Genomic DNA, 17,667 nt, shown 5'->3' with positions numbered 1-17,667 from the left:
CTTTCTTCCCTGGGCAGAATATGCACAAAATTCTATTGTCAAGCCTTCCACGAAACTAACACTCTGTCACGAATGCCAGCGACGTTCCCTCGATCGGCCACCGGAGGTCTCACTCTCCTGAGTACTAACTGGACTACAAATCCCAAGCGCCCACATACCTGGCCTGATTACGGCGCACCTGTTTCACGTCAGCCAGCTATTTAAGCCACACACACTCGCACTCCTCGTGAAGTATTGTTTGCCCTGCCACAATTTCTGAGCTTTTTTTTTTTTTTTTTTTTTTCTTCTTCTTCTTTCTTCTTCTCCTCCCTGTTTTCTATCTGCCTGTGTATTGACCTTGTTTGGATTACTGACCTTGGATTGTTTGCCGCCTGCCTGTTACCCTTTGTTTGCCTGGACTGCGTCTTTGATTGTTTGCTGCTTGCCCCGATCTCTTGCCCGGTTATGACCATGATCATAGGACTGTCTCTGACACTGTTGTTTACCCTGGTGATTCGACCCGCGCCTGCCTGTACTGTGAGTTTGCTGTTTGCTAATAAACCACTTATGGATCCCAATCAACCTGAGTCTGCGTCACACAGTCTTCATAGAAACTCACTCGACCTCCTACAGGGAGAGAACGATTGCAGAAATTCTAAAAACTGTTGTTAAAATATGACCACTAACATCTGGTTGTGGTAGCTATTGAAGTGTTACTGACATTATCTAAATACAGTTAATGTTTATCATTAGATAATAAATTGTTAAACTATAACTAGAGCGCTACATAAAATACTGCTACTGGCTAGATTACTGAGAGGTCAACTAATGTGTTAAAGTGCTTGAGAAACACTGAAATGAATGGGATTCAATGCTGGAAATATTGGTTGTTTTGAACTAGTTGCTCCACAACAGGAGTTTTCAAAGTCAAAGACAGTGGGCCTCCCTTCTAACACAACATTCCCACTCTTTCTATCAGTTACTTTCCAAAAATGGATATTTTATCCATTAGACCTATGATAGGAATCATGGGACATGAAAATACCATTCCATGCATGATCATTTGGTTTAAGATCCTGGATTCATTTAAGACCATTTTAGTATGCACCTTTAGAAAAGGGGTTGGATATTGTCTGTCTGATCCTCTGAATTCATGGTGAGGCATCTACTCTGAGTCAGCCCATGTAAAAACAAACCGCTCTCTGTCACACTTGAAGAGTCCACATGTATTTGAAGCATTTACATTCCTCACAGTGAGGCATGTGTGCACTTGTGATGCCGACTCGCCTGTGGCTGGCTTTCTGCTAATATGCTTGTCTGTGTGTTTATGCACAAGTGTGTGTGTGTGTGTGTGTCCGGCATTTCAACCATGTGCAACTGAACCTGCAATTTCACAGCGCATCTCTTGCTGTGCTGCAGTGTCGTGCTGGTGAGGCACCTTAAATAATGTCATTTCCCCCCTGCTGTTTGAGATCAAAGCTTCTATCAGCTGAACCTCTGCGCCTTCTCCACCCTCACAGTGGCCCTCTCCGCCTGCCCACACTCTCTCCACCACATACAGCGTCCACAACAAAGATGCGGCGCACTGGCAAACAACTCTAGATGTCAAACAAAGCCAATCAATTGCTTGTTTCCTGTGTGAAAACACAATCGGTTATGGCTTACCTTTAAAACGATAGGTCGGGCCACATGTAATTACCTTGCTGGGAGGAATTTGCACCACGATTTTAATACACTGACATTTGTGCCATATATGTAGTTTGTCACTAAGCAGTTTAATGAAAACTGACACTGGCTTCATAAACAACCATTTCAATGCAAATGCAGCACTAGCTGTCGTAATTATTATATTTGTTTTCCTCCTTGAATAATGTTTGTAGTGTATGCGAGCACTCAGAAATATCTGAAATCCACAAGGGCAATATAAGCGAGACTGGGGCTAGATGTCACAATTTTTGAAAATGAATTACTGTATAGGCATGTACCCTAAAGTATTATATACACTACCCTCAAAAGTGACTGACTGTAAAGACATTTATAATGTTACAAATATTTCAAAGGAATGCTGCTCTTTTGAAATTTCTATTCATGAAAGAATTCTGAAAAAAGCATCACATTTTCACACAAATATTAAGCAGCACAACTATTTTCAACTGTGATAATCATTTAAAATAAAAAAAATAAATAAAAAAAGTTTCTTAGCCACCAAATCTTGGGCATATTAGAATGCTTTCTGAAGGATCACAAGAATAAATTATATGTTAAAGCTGCAGTCCATAAGTTTTGCCTCTTTGTCGCCATCTCTGTTTGAAACCTGCAATTGCAGTTATTTGCGGAATTATCATCTTTACGTGGGCTGTGCATCGGCACAGTTCCTCAGCGCAGATGAATCTAATGTTTGCTGTCAGTCACCACATCGGTGTGGATACTGTACTTCAGAATCACAGATTCTACGTTTTGGAAGTATGACCAAAATAAGAATTTTCACCAGAAAATGTCATCTGAACAAGTAGGTAACATGACTGCCACTTTTGTTCTGACCAACTGAGAAAAAAAGCATTGCAATGAATAGAGCTGCCAATGGTGATTAAATCTAACGATTGCTTAGCTTGGATCACGTCAAACCATGCAAATAACTATTATTGTTATACTTTGTTCTCAAATTGTTAATGTTGACAACATCAGAATTGCGTGACTATGTGTATTTAGTGTGTATTAGCGTTACCTGTAGATTTCAATTTCTGTAGCCACTCCGCAGTCCGAAGTCCTTGACTATGGGTGAATCTCCAGTTGTCTCTGATGATTGTTATTTGGACCTTTCTGGATTACAATCCGCCATCAAAATTATAAATTTAATTATTCCAGCTGCTGTGAGAAAAGGCTATAAATGATCTGCTACCAGCAGCATCCTCACATGTCATATAGCCTACTAGCTGGGACTCATTCTTTATGTAAACAGTGACGTAATGATGCAAAGATGAACGGCTGCATGCTCAAATTTCATTATTACATTATCATATATACATACAATATTAACATTATTACAAGCTTACCGTTGTGAATCGGGCTAAGGTAAGGAGATAGTTTTGAACACTGGCTGGTTACGTACTTGCTTAAAAATTGATTTAGGATAATTTTTAATCAAAAAAAAGTTACAGACTGCAGCTTTAAAATATATTAAAATAGAAAACAGTTATTTTAAATTGTAATAATATTTCACAATATTACTGCTTTTACTTTTACAACCCGAATTCTGGAAATGTTGGGATGTTTTTTAAATTTGAATGAAAATGAAATGAAAACTAAAAGACTTTCAAATCACATGAGCCAATATTTTATTCACAATAGAACATAGATAACATAACAAATGTTTGAACTGAGAAATTTTACAATTTTATGCACAAAATGAGCTCATTTCAAATTTTATGCTTGCTACACGTCTCAAAATAGTTGGGACGGGGGCATGTTTACCATGGTGTAGCATCTCTTCTTCTTTTCAAAACAGTTTGAAGACGTCTGGGCATCGAGGTTATGAGTTTCTGAAGTTTTGGTGTTGAAATTTGGCCCCTTTCTTGCCTGATATAGGTTTCCAGCTGGTCGTCTTTGACGTATTTTTCTCTATAGGTGAAAGATCTGGACTGCAAGCAGGCCAATTCAGCACCCGGACTCTTCTACGACGAAGCCATGCTGTTGTAATAGCTGCAGTATGTGGTTTTGCATTGTCCTGCTGAAATACACAAGGCCTTCCCTGAAATAGACGTTGTCTGGAGGGGAGCATATGTTGCTCTAAAACCTTTATATACCTTTCAGCATTCATAGTGCCTTCCAAAACATGCAAGCTGCCCATACCATATGCACTTATGCACCCCCATACCATCAGAGATGCTGGCTTTTGAACTGAACGCTGATAACATGCTGGAAGGTCACCCTCCTCTTTAGCCCGGAGGACATGGCGTCTGTGATTTCCAACAAGAATGTCAAATTTGGACTCGTCTGCCCATAGAACACTTTTCCACTTTGAAACAGTCCATTTTAAATGAGCCTTGGCCCACAGGACACGACGGCACTTCTGGACCATGTTCACATATGGCTTCCTTTTTGCATGATAGAGCTTTAGTTGGCATCTGCAGATGGCACAGCGGATTGTGTTTACCGACAGTGGTTTCTGGAAGTATTCCTGGGCCCATTTAGTAATGTCATTGACACAATAATGCCGATGAGTGATGCAGTGTCGTCTGAGGGCCCAAAGACCACGGGCATCCAATAAAGGTCTTCGGCCTTTCTCCAGTTTCTCTGAAGCTTTTGATGATATGCACTGTAGATGATGAGATACGCAAAGCCTTTGCAATTTGACGTTGAGGAACATTGTTTTTAAGGTATTCCACAATCTTTTTACGCACTCTTTCACAGATTGAAGATCCTCTGCCCATCTTTACTTCTGAGCGACTCTGCCTCTTTAAGACATCTCTTTTATAGACCTGATATCAATTAACTTAATTAGTTGCTAGATGTTCTCCCAGTTGAATCTTTTCAAAATGTCTTGCTTTTTCAGCCATTTATTGCCCTGTACCAACTTTTTTGTGACCTGTAGCAGGCATCAAATTTGAAATGAGCTCATTTAGTGGATAAAAGTGTAAAATTTCTACATTTGTTATGTTATCTATGTTCTATTATGAATAAAATATTGGCTCATGTGATTTGAAAGTCTTTTAGTTTTCATTTTATTCAAATTTAAAAAATGTCCCAACTTTTCCGGAATTCAGGTTGTACTCAGGTTGTCCCAAACAGTATCAATAAAACAATTAAGCACAAAACAATTAATAAAAATGACAAAACATATAACAATACAAAGCAAATATGTCAAACAAATATTTTAATAAATGTATAAAATGACAACATTTAAAATAATATCAAAAGTGTCGTGAGAACACAGTTCAACCTTCCACTGACATCATCTTAATAATATAAATGAACCTGGACTGATCTCTATGCCAGGGTGGTTTTAGTGCATTCACTTCTTTACCTGAGTGCTTTAAAAATATTTTATGATCATTGGAGGATAAAATTCACAAAACGGTATTCAAATACTGTTTAGAACAGGGGTGTCCAAACTCGGTCCTGTAGGGCCACTGTCCTGTAGAGATTAGCACCAACTTGCCTCAAAACACCTGTCTGGACGTTTCTCGTATGCCTATAAGACCTTGATTAGCTGGTTCAGGTGTGTTTAATTGGGGTTGGAGCTAAACTTTGCAGGACAGTGGCCCTCCAGGAGCAGGACTGGACACCCCTGGTTTAGAACTAGGTGTTTGAAAGCAACATACTGTACAAAATATTTGCCAACAATCATTCATGCATCCTTTTAAACTCTGGCAGAATCAGGGGTGCAGCAGCGAGTAATGTGATGTCTTGTACTGGTAGGACATCGGTGCTCTCTGGCCGAAACCCAAGCTGCTTTCCCACACGCACGGCGCAGCTACAGATCAGATTACTATTTACACTGAGCTTCAGCCTTAATCAGGATCCCCATCTGCTTCCTCTCTTCACCGCATAATACATCATCAACACATTTGCAGTACTGTCCAGTTATGTTTTACTCTTTAACGCTCACACACACATGTCTGACATCACTTCCCCATTCCACAAAGACAGGTTGAAGGTCTGGCAAGCATTTTGACTCCGATTATTAATCTACTTTTGAGGATTCATTTGACAATATATCAGTTCCAGAACCACTCCAGATTATTCAAAGTCTCATATGTGCCATTCTGCTCTCCTCATGGTAACAAATGGAGGATGACAACTGGCCAGTGTCTCAAGGCCTCAGCTTCCTCAGGTCCACATTAATCCAGCACATTCACTCACCATCTCTCTCTCTCTTCCATGAATATAAAGGCCTCTGGATTTGAAACAGTATGTCCTTCACGACACTCAAAGCCAGCTTTATTCCCATCAATATTAAATAAAAATTAAAGCCCACTCGATATATGGGAGTGTGCATTGATTTAATATTTCACCCCAGCAGGGAAAGAAGCCCTTGCTCCTGCACTCAACTTGCAATTTGGAAATAAATTGACTGATTTAGACAAAGCCAGAAAGAGAGAGAGAGCGAAAAGGGGTTCGATGTGAACCTGGTCCGCCACCACTGAGTAAGGTGACATTGCACAACAAATCACTTGCATGAATATAGAGAAAGAAAACGATTGCTATTTCTGAAAGCAATTTCGTTTGGTGAAGGTGTGTTGATTGCCATGTATGTGAATCTATTGCTCACTCGACAGGAAGGGGCACAAGCATTTCATAAGAGTCAATGGCATATTTTCCTGTTAGCATAAACAATATGAGGACTAAGACTTTCATAGAAAAGCATTTTTTTCCTATTGAAAATAAAACTTTATTTACAGACCTTGTGTCAGACACAGTGCGACTTTTGTGGCAGTGCATCTGTTGTACTTAAATTGAGCCTAATGAAGAATAATTAGGTAGTTAAAACGTTGATAATAGAGCAGCTCAGTAAACAGATAAAAGATGAGCTGGCCTGGAGAAGAGTTTGAGCTCTGCAGGAAATATCAGTAAACACACAATCATCACCATTACATCACCATGCCTAACTTTTCCAATTTCCTCAGTTCCTTTGAAAACCGGAAACGCTTTTTCCACAAGCTCATTAAAACTGCATGTGGTAAAACTCAAAACTTTAGTTAGGAATTATTGGAAAAGTAAATGAATTTGAATATTTATTTAGCTTAGCATCAAGGTATTTTCACATTAAGGTAGAGAGTGTTATGCGCTCAAAGGTCTTAGAGAGTGTCATGAACAGATTTTTTTTTAAAAAACACAGAAAATGAACATAAAAATTGAGCCTTTTCAAGACTGGTTCGACATAATATAGCAGGAAAAAAGAACTAGAATTAGATCCTTAGTACAATATTTACATATCTTATTAATACATCTAATTAAAATGTAATACACACACACACACACACGTATTACAGTATGCTGATATGGTCTAATTATTAGCTTTGTCTTATGATGTGGCAGAAATGCATCAGTAGATCATTGTTAGCACAATAATAATATGTAGGTACATACCATGTGGTGACATTTAATGTTTTCTTTTACACTTTAGAAAAAATACATTTTCATTTTATGCTAAATAAATTGATTTTTTTTATTAATTTAATTACAAACTAGAATATATGTCATACTGAGACACGAACTGTCCACAACCTATACAAAAGTTCTATGAATTCCCTCGTCTTTAGGATCCTTGAGATTTCACAAGTCTTTTATTGAGTCCTCATGAGCGCTAAAATCATGACAGTACTGCCATCTACCGGACAAATAAGTGAATAACAAGAAGAACACGAACAACATAACATTTGTGAAATTTAATTTTGAAATATTTTTTACGGACAGATCTCTGTATTCATGTAAAGGCAGATAAAGAGTATATTAAAGAATAAAAGGCTAAATTATCTAATAAAACAGGTTAATAACAGGTCACGAATGCGATTGATGATTCTGAGTGAGCTGATTTAATGAGTCATCAGTCTAATCTCACCCGGATGTCGGATTAATGTTTTCAGTCATTTCCGCTTCGGCGAACCAACAGGAAATTTCGTAGAAGTGATGTCGTGATGTTGACGCTTGTCATCATTTGTAGTACAGCATCTTTTTCCTCTCACGTATCGATATGGCTATTTCAACATGTCAGAAGATCACCTTCGTCTCTTGCATCGTCCTCTGTATGTCTTTATTCCTACCCAAATTATTTTTACCCAGAGTGAAGAAAGAAACAGTGCAGTCGGAGGGTAAGATGATAATGAGACATAAAAATAATCCCTCAGCCCCCATTTACTGTTTCAATAATGTCAGTGCTGATTTGACCATCCCTGTGATCTTTGTGCTCAGGTCCCGTTATAACCTCAACCTCTTCCCCGTGCGTGCCTTCATAATGTGAGGATCACTTTCCCAATGTCATTTCCACAATAAATGTATCCTAATTTATCCCTGATGACATCTTTGACACTTTAGCACGGTAGCCATAGTGACAATCCATAAATGATTTTATATATACATATATATATATATATATATAAACATTTAATGCCAATGTGGGGACATTGAAACATTAGCCTATAAGGAGCTTTCAGAAATTTGTTTAATTTCTGTTCATTTATTTATGTATTTATTTATTTTTCTGTGATTACAATGATACATTTTTTATCTGGAATGACACTGATTATTTAATCACGGTTCCTACAGTCATGGAAGTTTTAAAATTGACTTTCCATGCCTAAAAAAAAAAGGGGAAAAAAAGTAATATAAATTACTATACTGAATGTTAAATTTTCAAATTATGTTTAACTGACTAGAAACATAACTTTTTGAGTGCAGCCGCTATAAATTATTATATTTTTTTTTGTATCTTTTTTATTTTTAATTTTATTTTTGCTTTGAAGTTGGGCCAGGGCATTTTCCTCCCTCACGACACAGCCATTCATTCCCTGAAGATCATGATCACTGGGACACAGACTCTCATTACATCAAGAATTACGATCCTGAGGCAATTGCCAGAGTCAAGGGTGTTCGCAAGCCAAATCTGCTGGGCCAGGTCATCCCTGTCTATGGCTTTGGGATTTTCCTTTATATCATCTACCTGTTCTTCAAGGTGAGTCTTATCAGAAGCTATTTGGGCATCTGCTGTGTTCAGCAGCTCTCCTGTAATAATACTCCCCCTGGAATAAAGATCTAACAGGTGCTTTAATATATACAGCACACTACCATATGTGCCTCTCATCTTTTGAATGGTACTGTAATCCAGTATACTACCAAATGTTTGGTAAAAAGAAGTCTCTTATGCTTATCAAGGCTGCATTTGTTTGATCAAATATACATTAAAAACGTAAAATTGTGAAATATTATTACAATTAAAAATTACTGCTTTCTACTTAACATATTTTAACATGTAATTTATTTCTGTGATGGCAAAGCTGAATTTTCAGCAGCCATTACTCCAGTCTTCAGTGTCAAATGATCCTTCAGAAGTCATTCTTATTATAATCAATGTTGAAAACAGTTGTGCTGCTTAATATTTTTTGTGGAAACCGTAATACATTTTTTAAGGATTCTTTGATTAATAGAAAATGAAAAAGAACAGCATTAATTTGAAATAAAAATCTTATGTAACATTAGAATTGTCACTTCTAATCACTTCTAATATCCTTGCTGAATAAAAGTAGTATTCATTTCTTTCAAAAAAATATCTGACCACAAACCTTTGAACAGTAGTGAACATCTGCTGTGATATATATATATATATTTTTTTTTTCTTAAAGTATTTTATTGCCATTATTTTTTAATGTGGTTATGCTTATATATCTTCTCTCAGTAGCAAAATCAATCATGTTTCCCTTGATCTTTCAACAGCTGACTTCTAAGGACAAACCTCATCGACAAGGGTGCAGATTCCCTATACCGCAGTTAGAATGCACATTTGAAGAGATGCGTGAGTTTGCATATACATTAACCCAAGCTGGATGACATTATATATCTAACAAAGATTGCACCATATTGCTAAGATATGACCCTTTTTAAACCACATTTCTGTTTTACTCTTCTTACATGCATTCTCAGCATATCAGTAGTTAAACGACATGCAACTCCAGATATGGTAGATTAAGATCCTGTATAAAACCTGGCAAGCTTTGTTCTCTCCCTTTTATTCGCCCCGGATTAGCAATCAGAAGTAATGTTTTATAAGCCTAGCAGCTCCTAATACCAATTAACTGCATGTCTTTTGGATCAGTAGTAAGAGGTTTAGCTCTATTTATCTAATGGATGCCAAAGGGTGGAGGGAGCAACCGATAGAGCATTAGCAGCACTCACTCCCTGTACCAGCATGTGTATGAAATGATGAAAATATTTTTACTAATTCTGTGGAGTCAAAAAAACAAAACAAAATAATAATAAAAGGATTTTGTTATTTATAGTTTGTGTAAAAATATTTCTTATTCTCATGCATCCCAGTTTTGGGCACATGCCACTATGAGACTGCAAAGTGTGGCGGCCACGTTTGAGTGAATCTCTGTATCTAACGTGATTCTAAACCTCATTCAATTGTCTCCCTGGCAGCTACTTGTCAGCTGGTGCAGCTGCAGGCCAGAATGAATGAAAAAGTCAGAGAAAAGAGAATATCTAAAGTTGTCCACCAATCTGCCAGGTAAACAGATCATATTTCTCTCCTTCCACCATCCATCATCTTATTGATCAAAGAGCTGACATTGCACTGATATGATCTGCATGACAATCTGAAATGGAATCCATTTTAAAAAAGGAAAAGAGCAAATTCACAGCCTTATCTGTCTGTGATTATCCTTCAGCTACTGTTTTAACTGTAGCTTATATATATATATTTTTTTTTTCTACAAAAAAAAAAGAAACATTCTTGTAGCTCAGTCAGTAGAGCATGGTGCTAGCAACAGCAAGCTCATGGGTTCGATTCCCAGGGAATGCACATACAACCCGAATTCCGGAAATGTTGGGATGTTTTTTAAATTTGAATAAAATGAAAACTAAAAGACTTTCAAATCACATTAGCCAATATTTTATTCACAATAGAACATAGATAACATAACAAATGTTTAAACTGAGAATTTTTACACTTTTATCCACTAAATGAGCTCATTTTAAATTTGATGCCTGCTACAGGTCTCAAAAAAGTCGGCACGGGAGCAACAAATGGCTGAAAAAGCAAGAAATTTTGAAAAGATTCAGCTGCGAGAACATCTAGCAACTTGATATAAGTTCTGTAACATGATTAGCTATGAAAGGGATGTCTTAGAGAGGCAGAGTCTCTCAGAAGTAAAGATGGGCAGAGCTGTGAAAGAGTGCATAAAAAGATTGTGGAATACTTTAAAAACAATGTCAAATTGCAAAGGCTTTGCAAATCTCATCATCTACAGTGCATAACATCATCAAAAGATTCAGAGAAACTGGAGAAATCTCTGTGTGTAAGGGACAAGGCCGAAGACCTTTATTGGATGCCCGTGGTCTTCGGGCCCTCAGACGACACTGCATCACTCATCGGCACAATCCGCCGTGCCATCTGCAGATGCCAACTAAAGCTCTATCATGCAAAAAGGAAGTCATATGTGAACATGGTCCAGAAGCGCAGTCGTGTCCTGTGGGCCAAGGCTCATTTAAAATGGATTCTTTCAAAGTGGAAAAGTGTTCTATGGGCAGAAGAGTCCAAATTTGATATTCTTGTTGGAAATCACGGACGCCGTGTCCTCCGGGCTAAAGAGGAAGGAGGCCTTCCAGCGTGTTATCTGCGTTCAGTTCAAAAGCCAGCATCTCTGATGGTATGGGGGTGCATAAGTGCATATGGTATGGGCAGCTTGCATGTTTTGGAATGCACTATGAATGCTGAAAGGTATATAAAGGTTTTAGAGCAACATATGCTCCCCACCAGATGACATCTATTTCAGGGAAGGCCTTGTGTATTTCAGCAGGACAATGCAAAACCACATACTGCAGCTATTAAAACAGCATGGCTTCATCGTAGAATAGTCCGGGTGCTAAATTGGCCTGCCGCAGTCCAGATCTTTCACCTATAGAGAAAAATACAACAAAGACGACCACAAACTCTCCAGCAGCTAGAAAACTTTATCAGGCAAGAATGGGACCAAGTTTCAACACCAAAACTCCAGAAACTCATTACCTCGATGCCCAGACGTCTTCAAACTGTTTTGAAAAGAAGAGGAGATGCTACATCATGGTAAACATGCCCCCGTCCCAACTATTTTGAGACCTGTAGCAGGCATCAAATTTGAAATGAGCTCATTTTGTGCATAAAATTGTAAAATTTCTCAGTTTAAACATTTGTTATCTATGTTCTATTGTGAATTAAATATTGGTTCGTGTGATTTAAAAGTCTTTCAGTTTTCATTTTATTCAAATTTAAAAAACGTCCCAACATTTCCGGAATTCAGGTTGTACTTGTACACTTTCAATGCAAAGTCACATCTGCCAAATGTATAAATGTAAATAGTGTTCGTATATTCACAGAAAATATTTCTTGCACATTTTAGATCCAATAAAGTAAAATTTTCTAAGATGTGGGTGTGTTTTAGCAGTGGTTGTGATTTGTGATTTTGATTAGCTGTTTTAATGTAGTCTCTGACTTGTTTTGACTTCAGGTCACGCAGGAGCACACGGAAGCGTGAGGAGAAAAGGCTCAAACAGTTGAAGGAGATCACCCAAATGATGAAGGAGAGACAGTTGCGAGAGGGAGCCACGCCGGAGGAGGAGGCTGAGGAGGCGCCCTACACTGCAGACTGGGAAGGTATACCTCAAGGGTTTGTGTTGGGTCCACTGCTCTTTCAATTGCTCGTTAACTGAATTTTGTGTCTAATTTTTTTCACTGCTTCCCAAGGATATCCAGATGAGACCTACCCAGAGTATGGCCTGCCCTCCCGCAGGCGCAGACTTCCTAGTGTTATTCTGGAAGAACCGGACCAAGCTATTCCCACAGCTGAGGAGCTTGCTGAGAGAATGGAGAAAGAAGAGGAGGAGGAGGATGAGCTTGCTGATGATGCATGTATTAACGAGGATGTGAAAATGGAGAATAATGAAGGAGAAAAAGAAGAGGACGACAAAGATGAAGAGGAATATGAAGATGATGAAGAGGAGGAGGAGGAGGAGGAAGAGGAAGATGATGTTGGAGAGGACCAGCCCTGCCTTCCTAAAGAAATTGATGAGGATGATGACACACTAGAGAGCCCAAGTGAAAGAGAAGAAAAACAGAAACCAAGCAGGAGAAGACGACAAATCACTTTCAGCGATCACAGACACGTCTTCCATTATCCAAAGGGTGGCGCTGTTGGATGCAAATATGAGGAAGAGGAGGAAGAAGAACATGAAAGAGAAGAGGAGGAGGAGGGAAATGAAGAGGAAGAAAATGTTGATGAAGACTGTGAAGAAGAAGAAGAGGAGGAAGAAAATTGTGATGAAGCGGAGGAAGATCAATGTAATGAAGAAAGGCAGGGTGATACAGAAGAGAAGGAGGAGGAAGACCCATTGATGGAAGCTGAAAGCCTGGGATTTAATGATGATGTGGAATGTGATCCCGAGGAACAGGAAGTAGACCTCCTTGACTTCCTACAATCATACCAACCTGAGGTAACCGTCATCTCCAATAAGTCTGAGTCTCCCACAGGTCAAGCCTCTGGGACTCTTAGAATGCGTCACAAGAAACAAAAGGTGAAGAAGTGACCCACCTGTCAAAATATACAATTGTGTTCTGTTTAATAACCCTCTAGACCAGTGGTTTTCAACCTGTGGGCCGCGGCCCACGAGGGGTCCTCAGTGATCCTCCAGGGGGGCCACGAGATAACTTAAAATTTATTTAAATATATTAATATAATTCATTAATTTAATTATTAATATGCTACATTAAAAAAGATAAATTAAATTAATTAAATACATTTAAAAAAAGGCACCACCTCTCTCGTAGCTACGTATTCTGTGATTGTTTCGGATCTCCCAGGCCGTTTCTCATCGTGCTGCTGTGAAATACAGACTGAACGGTGGCTCAAAACGCAAACTCTCTTAGTTGGATAAAGAAAACCAGTGTCACTAAAAAGGTTTTGATGGATGGCGATTGTAATGAAGGTAAAGATGATTACAGTGACATACAGGAGTCGTGCATAAGGCATGCGCGAGTCCGCACATTTGCGCTCTCGACTCACTGATCGCTATAACATCGTATCATGTCTGCAATGAACACAGTTCAATATATTTGTGTAGTTGTCAAAATTAATGTAGGCTACTGTGAGGGTTTTATAATGGATGCTCGCCGAACAAGCGTGTTTTGGAGAAGTTTGATATAATTTTGAATGGATCCGTATAGTATTGGCATAAAAAAGGTTGGGAACCACTGCTCTAGACCTCTGTATAAACATACCTTACTATGAATCTTTCTCGCTTTGCTTAAGGAGGCTTAAGGAGTTTCTCTGTAACCATTCAGGCTTGTCTAGTAAAAAAAAAAAAAAAAAAAGATCACTTTAATACATTTCTAAGAACAGCTAGAGAGCATTTTAAGAGTAGAAAATCTTTTCCATTAAAATTTTGTGAACAGATGTGGCTTTGTATGGACATTATTTCATGAGCATTGAAATACAGCAAATACAAAGATTGATATTAAATATTTGAGATGCGAAAATTCACATTCAGATTTATTTTTTTCATATCTTGAGTACTGTATACAAACACTGTATATTGACCAATGTACACATTTTACAAAACAGTGTGACATAACAGTTATCCATTATCACTTTAACACAAGAGTGGTGAGACTTTTTCAAACATATAAAAAATAGCAGAAAAACATTAATTTTCAGTGTTTTTAACCATTTAGAGCAAACCCAAAATTGTTAGAGCATTACATAAAGTATAGAAAGTGCTGGAATGGTATCACGAGGCATTTAAAAAACAAACTTTAATAACTTACACATATTTCTTTGCAATTTGGCCAAAGAATTTAATATACATGTTATATTATTCTCTAAAAAAGTAATATTAAAAATACTTTTCTGGAGGGAAAGATAAATTTCAAAATGTGATGTCTGAAGCCACAACATTAATTATGACCAAAGAGAATAGTAAGAAAAAAGTTATGCCATTTGCAGCACATTTCCTGCCTTTATCTTGGATTGTTTAAGACATACAAACATTCTAAATATTAGTAGATGCTTTTTAACTTAAAATGCACTGTTTTGTGAAATTAAGAACTTTTTTTTTTTTTCCTGTGTGATGGACAACAGACGTGAAGGGGCACTCAGCAGGGAACACAATTATGATGATTTCATTTCTTGAAAACATTCTTTCAACATTAATGTTATCAAATTTTAGACAATGACAAAAGATTTTCATTTATCCAATTTCCAAGACTTTGTTGAGACATTCAACTGGAATGAAAAATGGCATGATAAAAATTCCCGGCAAGGCATGCTAATGTGTAATAGAGCAGAGTTAGTAAATCAGTGTGGCCATCTGAAGACTTCTACAATGCTTTAAAGCAGTGATGGGCAACTTCGGTCCTGAAGGGCCACTGTCCTGCAGAGTTTACAAAAAACTTCCCCTGCCTGTAGCTTCCTAGTTATCCTGAAGACCTTGATTGTTCAGGTGTGTTTGATTAGGGCTGGAGCTAAACTCGGCAGGACGGTGGCCCTACATGACTGAAGTTGATCCTGCTTTAAAGAATAGTTTGGCTTTAAGGGCAGTTGGTACAGCAGGTTTTTGGATTTTGTCAGTTCAATTTCCTTTCTTCATTCATCAGCATTGTTTAACAAAGACCTAGAAGTGTACAAGCTATAGTACAAATAAGGATGATGATTTGAGTTGTGTAAATTCCACTGACACCTTGTTCGAGCCACATTTTTCACAACTATCTTCATGCAGCAGGAGATTTTATAGATGACTTGAACAAACTGTTGCTAAGCATGTTCACATGCACAGTTATAATCCAACTACAATCACATTATCAAGGGCTATTAGTCTGACTTTGCAAAAATCAGACTGGTGTAACATCAAAAGTGTTTACATGGCAAATCATCATTTTAGGCCGACAGAAATCGAACTTTTAAAGTGTATGTAAACATACTTGCTCATCTCAGTGTGTCAAATAAGTAGTTTTTTGTGTTCTGGAAAATCATCTACTCCACAAGCAGGCAACTAAACCTGATCTTTCAGGAAATATACAGCTCAGTATACTGGAAATATACAGATACGACAGAAGCATATAAGTAGCTGCATGATAAACAACACTGGCTGAAGAAAACAATGTAGCATCTCACCAACTTCAAGCATCACAAGTGTCTCGTCCAAAGGCACAATATTTACAGCTTTCCACCATTAATCTTTGAATAAAGTGCTCCAATTAGTACATTCCCCTACAAATGTAGTGGGTCAGTATGAGATGATAATGTACTTGCCCTGATATTGACCCTCACATAAAATACATATTTACTACACACTTCTGCCACCATTTAGGACTTTCACACTAGAGCTACTGGTGTGGTGTGGACCTGGTGAACCATTCATTTTGGTTAGTTGTATTGACATTACAACATTTTTAGAATCTCATGTCCACTTGAGATCAACTGTAGATAAACTGTTTTAATGTGCACCTATTATGCTTTTTCGTATATTACCTTTCATGTAGTGTGTAATATAGCTGTTTGTAAATGTAAAAGGTCTGCAAAATTTGCATAATCTACGTCTATTCAAGTCTATAGTCTTCACTGGCTGCCTGCGAAAACTGATGCCATCATTACTGTTCATATCACTGTGTATACAAGAGCTGAGGAAGCCTCTGGAGCTGAAATTCAGATATTGTAATGGGTGTTTTGTCGGGCAAATCCTTCATTGAACTGTTTCAGACAGTGTGAGAAAAGAGGTATATTATAGACCTATTATAGGAGACCTCCAAAACAAAATTAGGAATCTTTAAAATAGCATAATTGAGGCAGTTTAAGTACAGAAGGACATGAACTGATAATGGTTACATCTATTTTGTGGAAATGGCACACATTCATCAGTTAAATTGTAATGAATCCACACCAAAAGCTCAGATGTAAAGGCGCCCTGGTCAAGCTTTGTGCTTGAAGCTCAGTGAATTATGGGCATGGGGTAAGACACAAGCAGTAGATGGTATGGACATTTATAAATACATAAATAGTGGACAAATATGTCAGTCTGTCATACTTCATACTGGCTCTGGAGTCCTTGTGAAGCATGAATCGAAACATTAAATGACATGTATGACACAAGTGACATGTATAACTGAAGTAATGTCACATTTGAAAAAGTTCATTAAATCAAATATCCAAACTGTTATAAATCACAGCAAAAAATTTTTGTGAAAAATCATCATTGAATGGTTAGTGAACATTAATTAATTTTAGAATTACGACCATAGCAAGATGATGTTTGTATTTAATCTTAGGGACACAAGTACTACTGTAAAAGATCCTTATTTTAACATTAGCAAAATGTTAGTGTTACTTTGTCGATTAAGTAATGAAAGCTACAAGGAGATTTTTGACTGTCGATTTAAATGAATGCATCATCTTCCGATAATCTCCACCCACTTGAATTGTGAAGTCTTTGTGCTTTCCCCCAACTGTGATGCCCTTTAAAAAAAAAAAAAACCCGAAACCTCGCTCACACACATTCCTAACACACACACGCCTCGTTCACACACATTCACACAAAGACACAAACTCTAAACTCATTCATGTCTCCAAAAGAAGGATCTTGAGAGAGGGACCCTGCTGCCTTGGAGTTCACCGCAGCCCTTTACGCAGTGATTCAGAATGTAAAGCAGTCTGGCTGGGTTCTTTCGTAGTTGTGGCTGGCAGAGACAGACGGCTACTCACAGGCTAGCTTGCTGTCAAAGCTGGACAGAGCAATAGCAAATGCCTGCAGGGCACACATTGGGTAGTTGTAGTCCATTGTGAAGACGTCCTCTGCTACGCGACCAAACTGCATTACAATGTAATCCGCTGTATAGACAAAAGAGCGAGAATACAGAAAAATTAACTGATATTCTTTAGTGCAGTAAAGAAAAAATAAAATCCATCTCTAGAGTATGTAGTGTATATATCTCCAGATATATAATAGAAT

The 17,667-nt window shown here is 37.9% G+C and overlaps 2 protein-coding genes across 6 annotated transcripts in view; one reads left to right on the top strand and one right to left on the bottom strand.

The window, feature by feature from the left end:
• The first annotated feature begins 7,531 nt into the window (after window positions 1-7,531).
• Window positions 7,532-16,740, top strand: ric3a (RIC3 acetylcholine receptor chaperone a). The gene is made up of 6 exons (XM_051899059.1): window positions 7,532-7,790; window positions 8,442-8,650; window positions 9,409-9,487; window positions 10,114-10,201; window positions 12,180-12,325; window positions 12,416-16,740. The coding sequence occupies exons 1-6, from the start codon at window positions 7,673-7,675 to the stop codon at window positions 13,252-13,254; spliced, it is 1,479 nt and encodes a 492-aa protein (XP_051755019.1). The 5' UTR covers window positions 7,532-7,672; the 3' UTR covers window positions 13,255-16,740.
• Window positions 14,176-17,667, bottom strand: part of tub (TUB bipartite transcription factor) — a 116,389-nt gene continuing 112,897 nt past the window's right edge. For all 5 annotated transcript variants that reach the window (XM_051899052.1, XM_051899054.1, XM_051899053.1 and 2 more), the window contains one exon: window positions 14,176-17,546. In XM_051899052.1, coding sequence (XP_051755012.1) covers window positions 17,413-17,546 — 134 coding nt within the window. In that variant the 3' untranslated portion in view covers window positions 14,176-17,412. The remainder of the gene's footprint in view (window positions 17,547-17,667) is intronic.

This window comes from Ctenopharyngodon idella, chromosome 7, assembly GCF_019924925.1.
Source record: "Ctenopharyngodon idella isolate HZGC_01 chromosome 7, HZGC01, whole genome shotgun sequence".
Lineage (NCBI taxonomy): Eukaryota > Metazoa > Chordata > Actinopteri > Cypriniformes > Xenocyprididae > Ctenopharyngodon > Ctenopharyngodon idella.
Note: the sequence above shows the minus strand (reverse complement) of the source record. Positions and strands in the feature narration are given on the sequence as shown.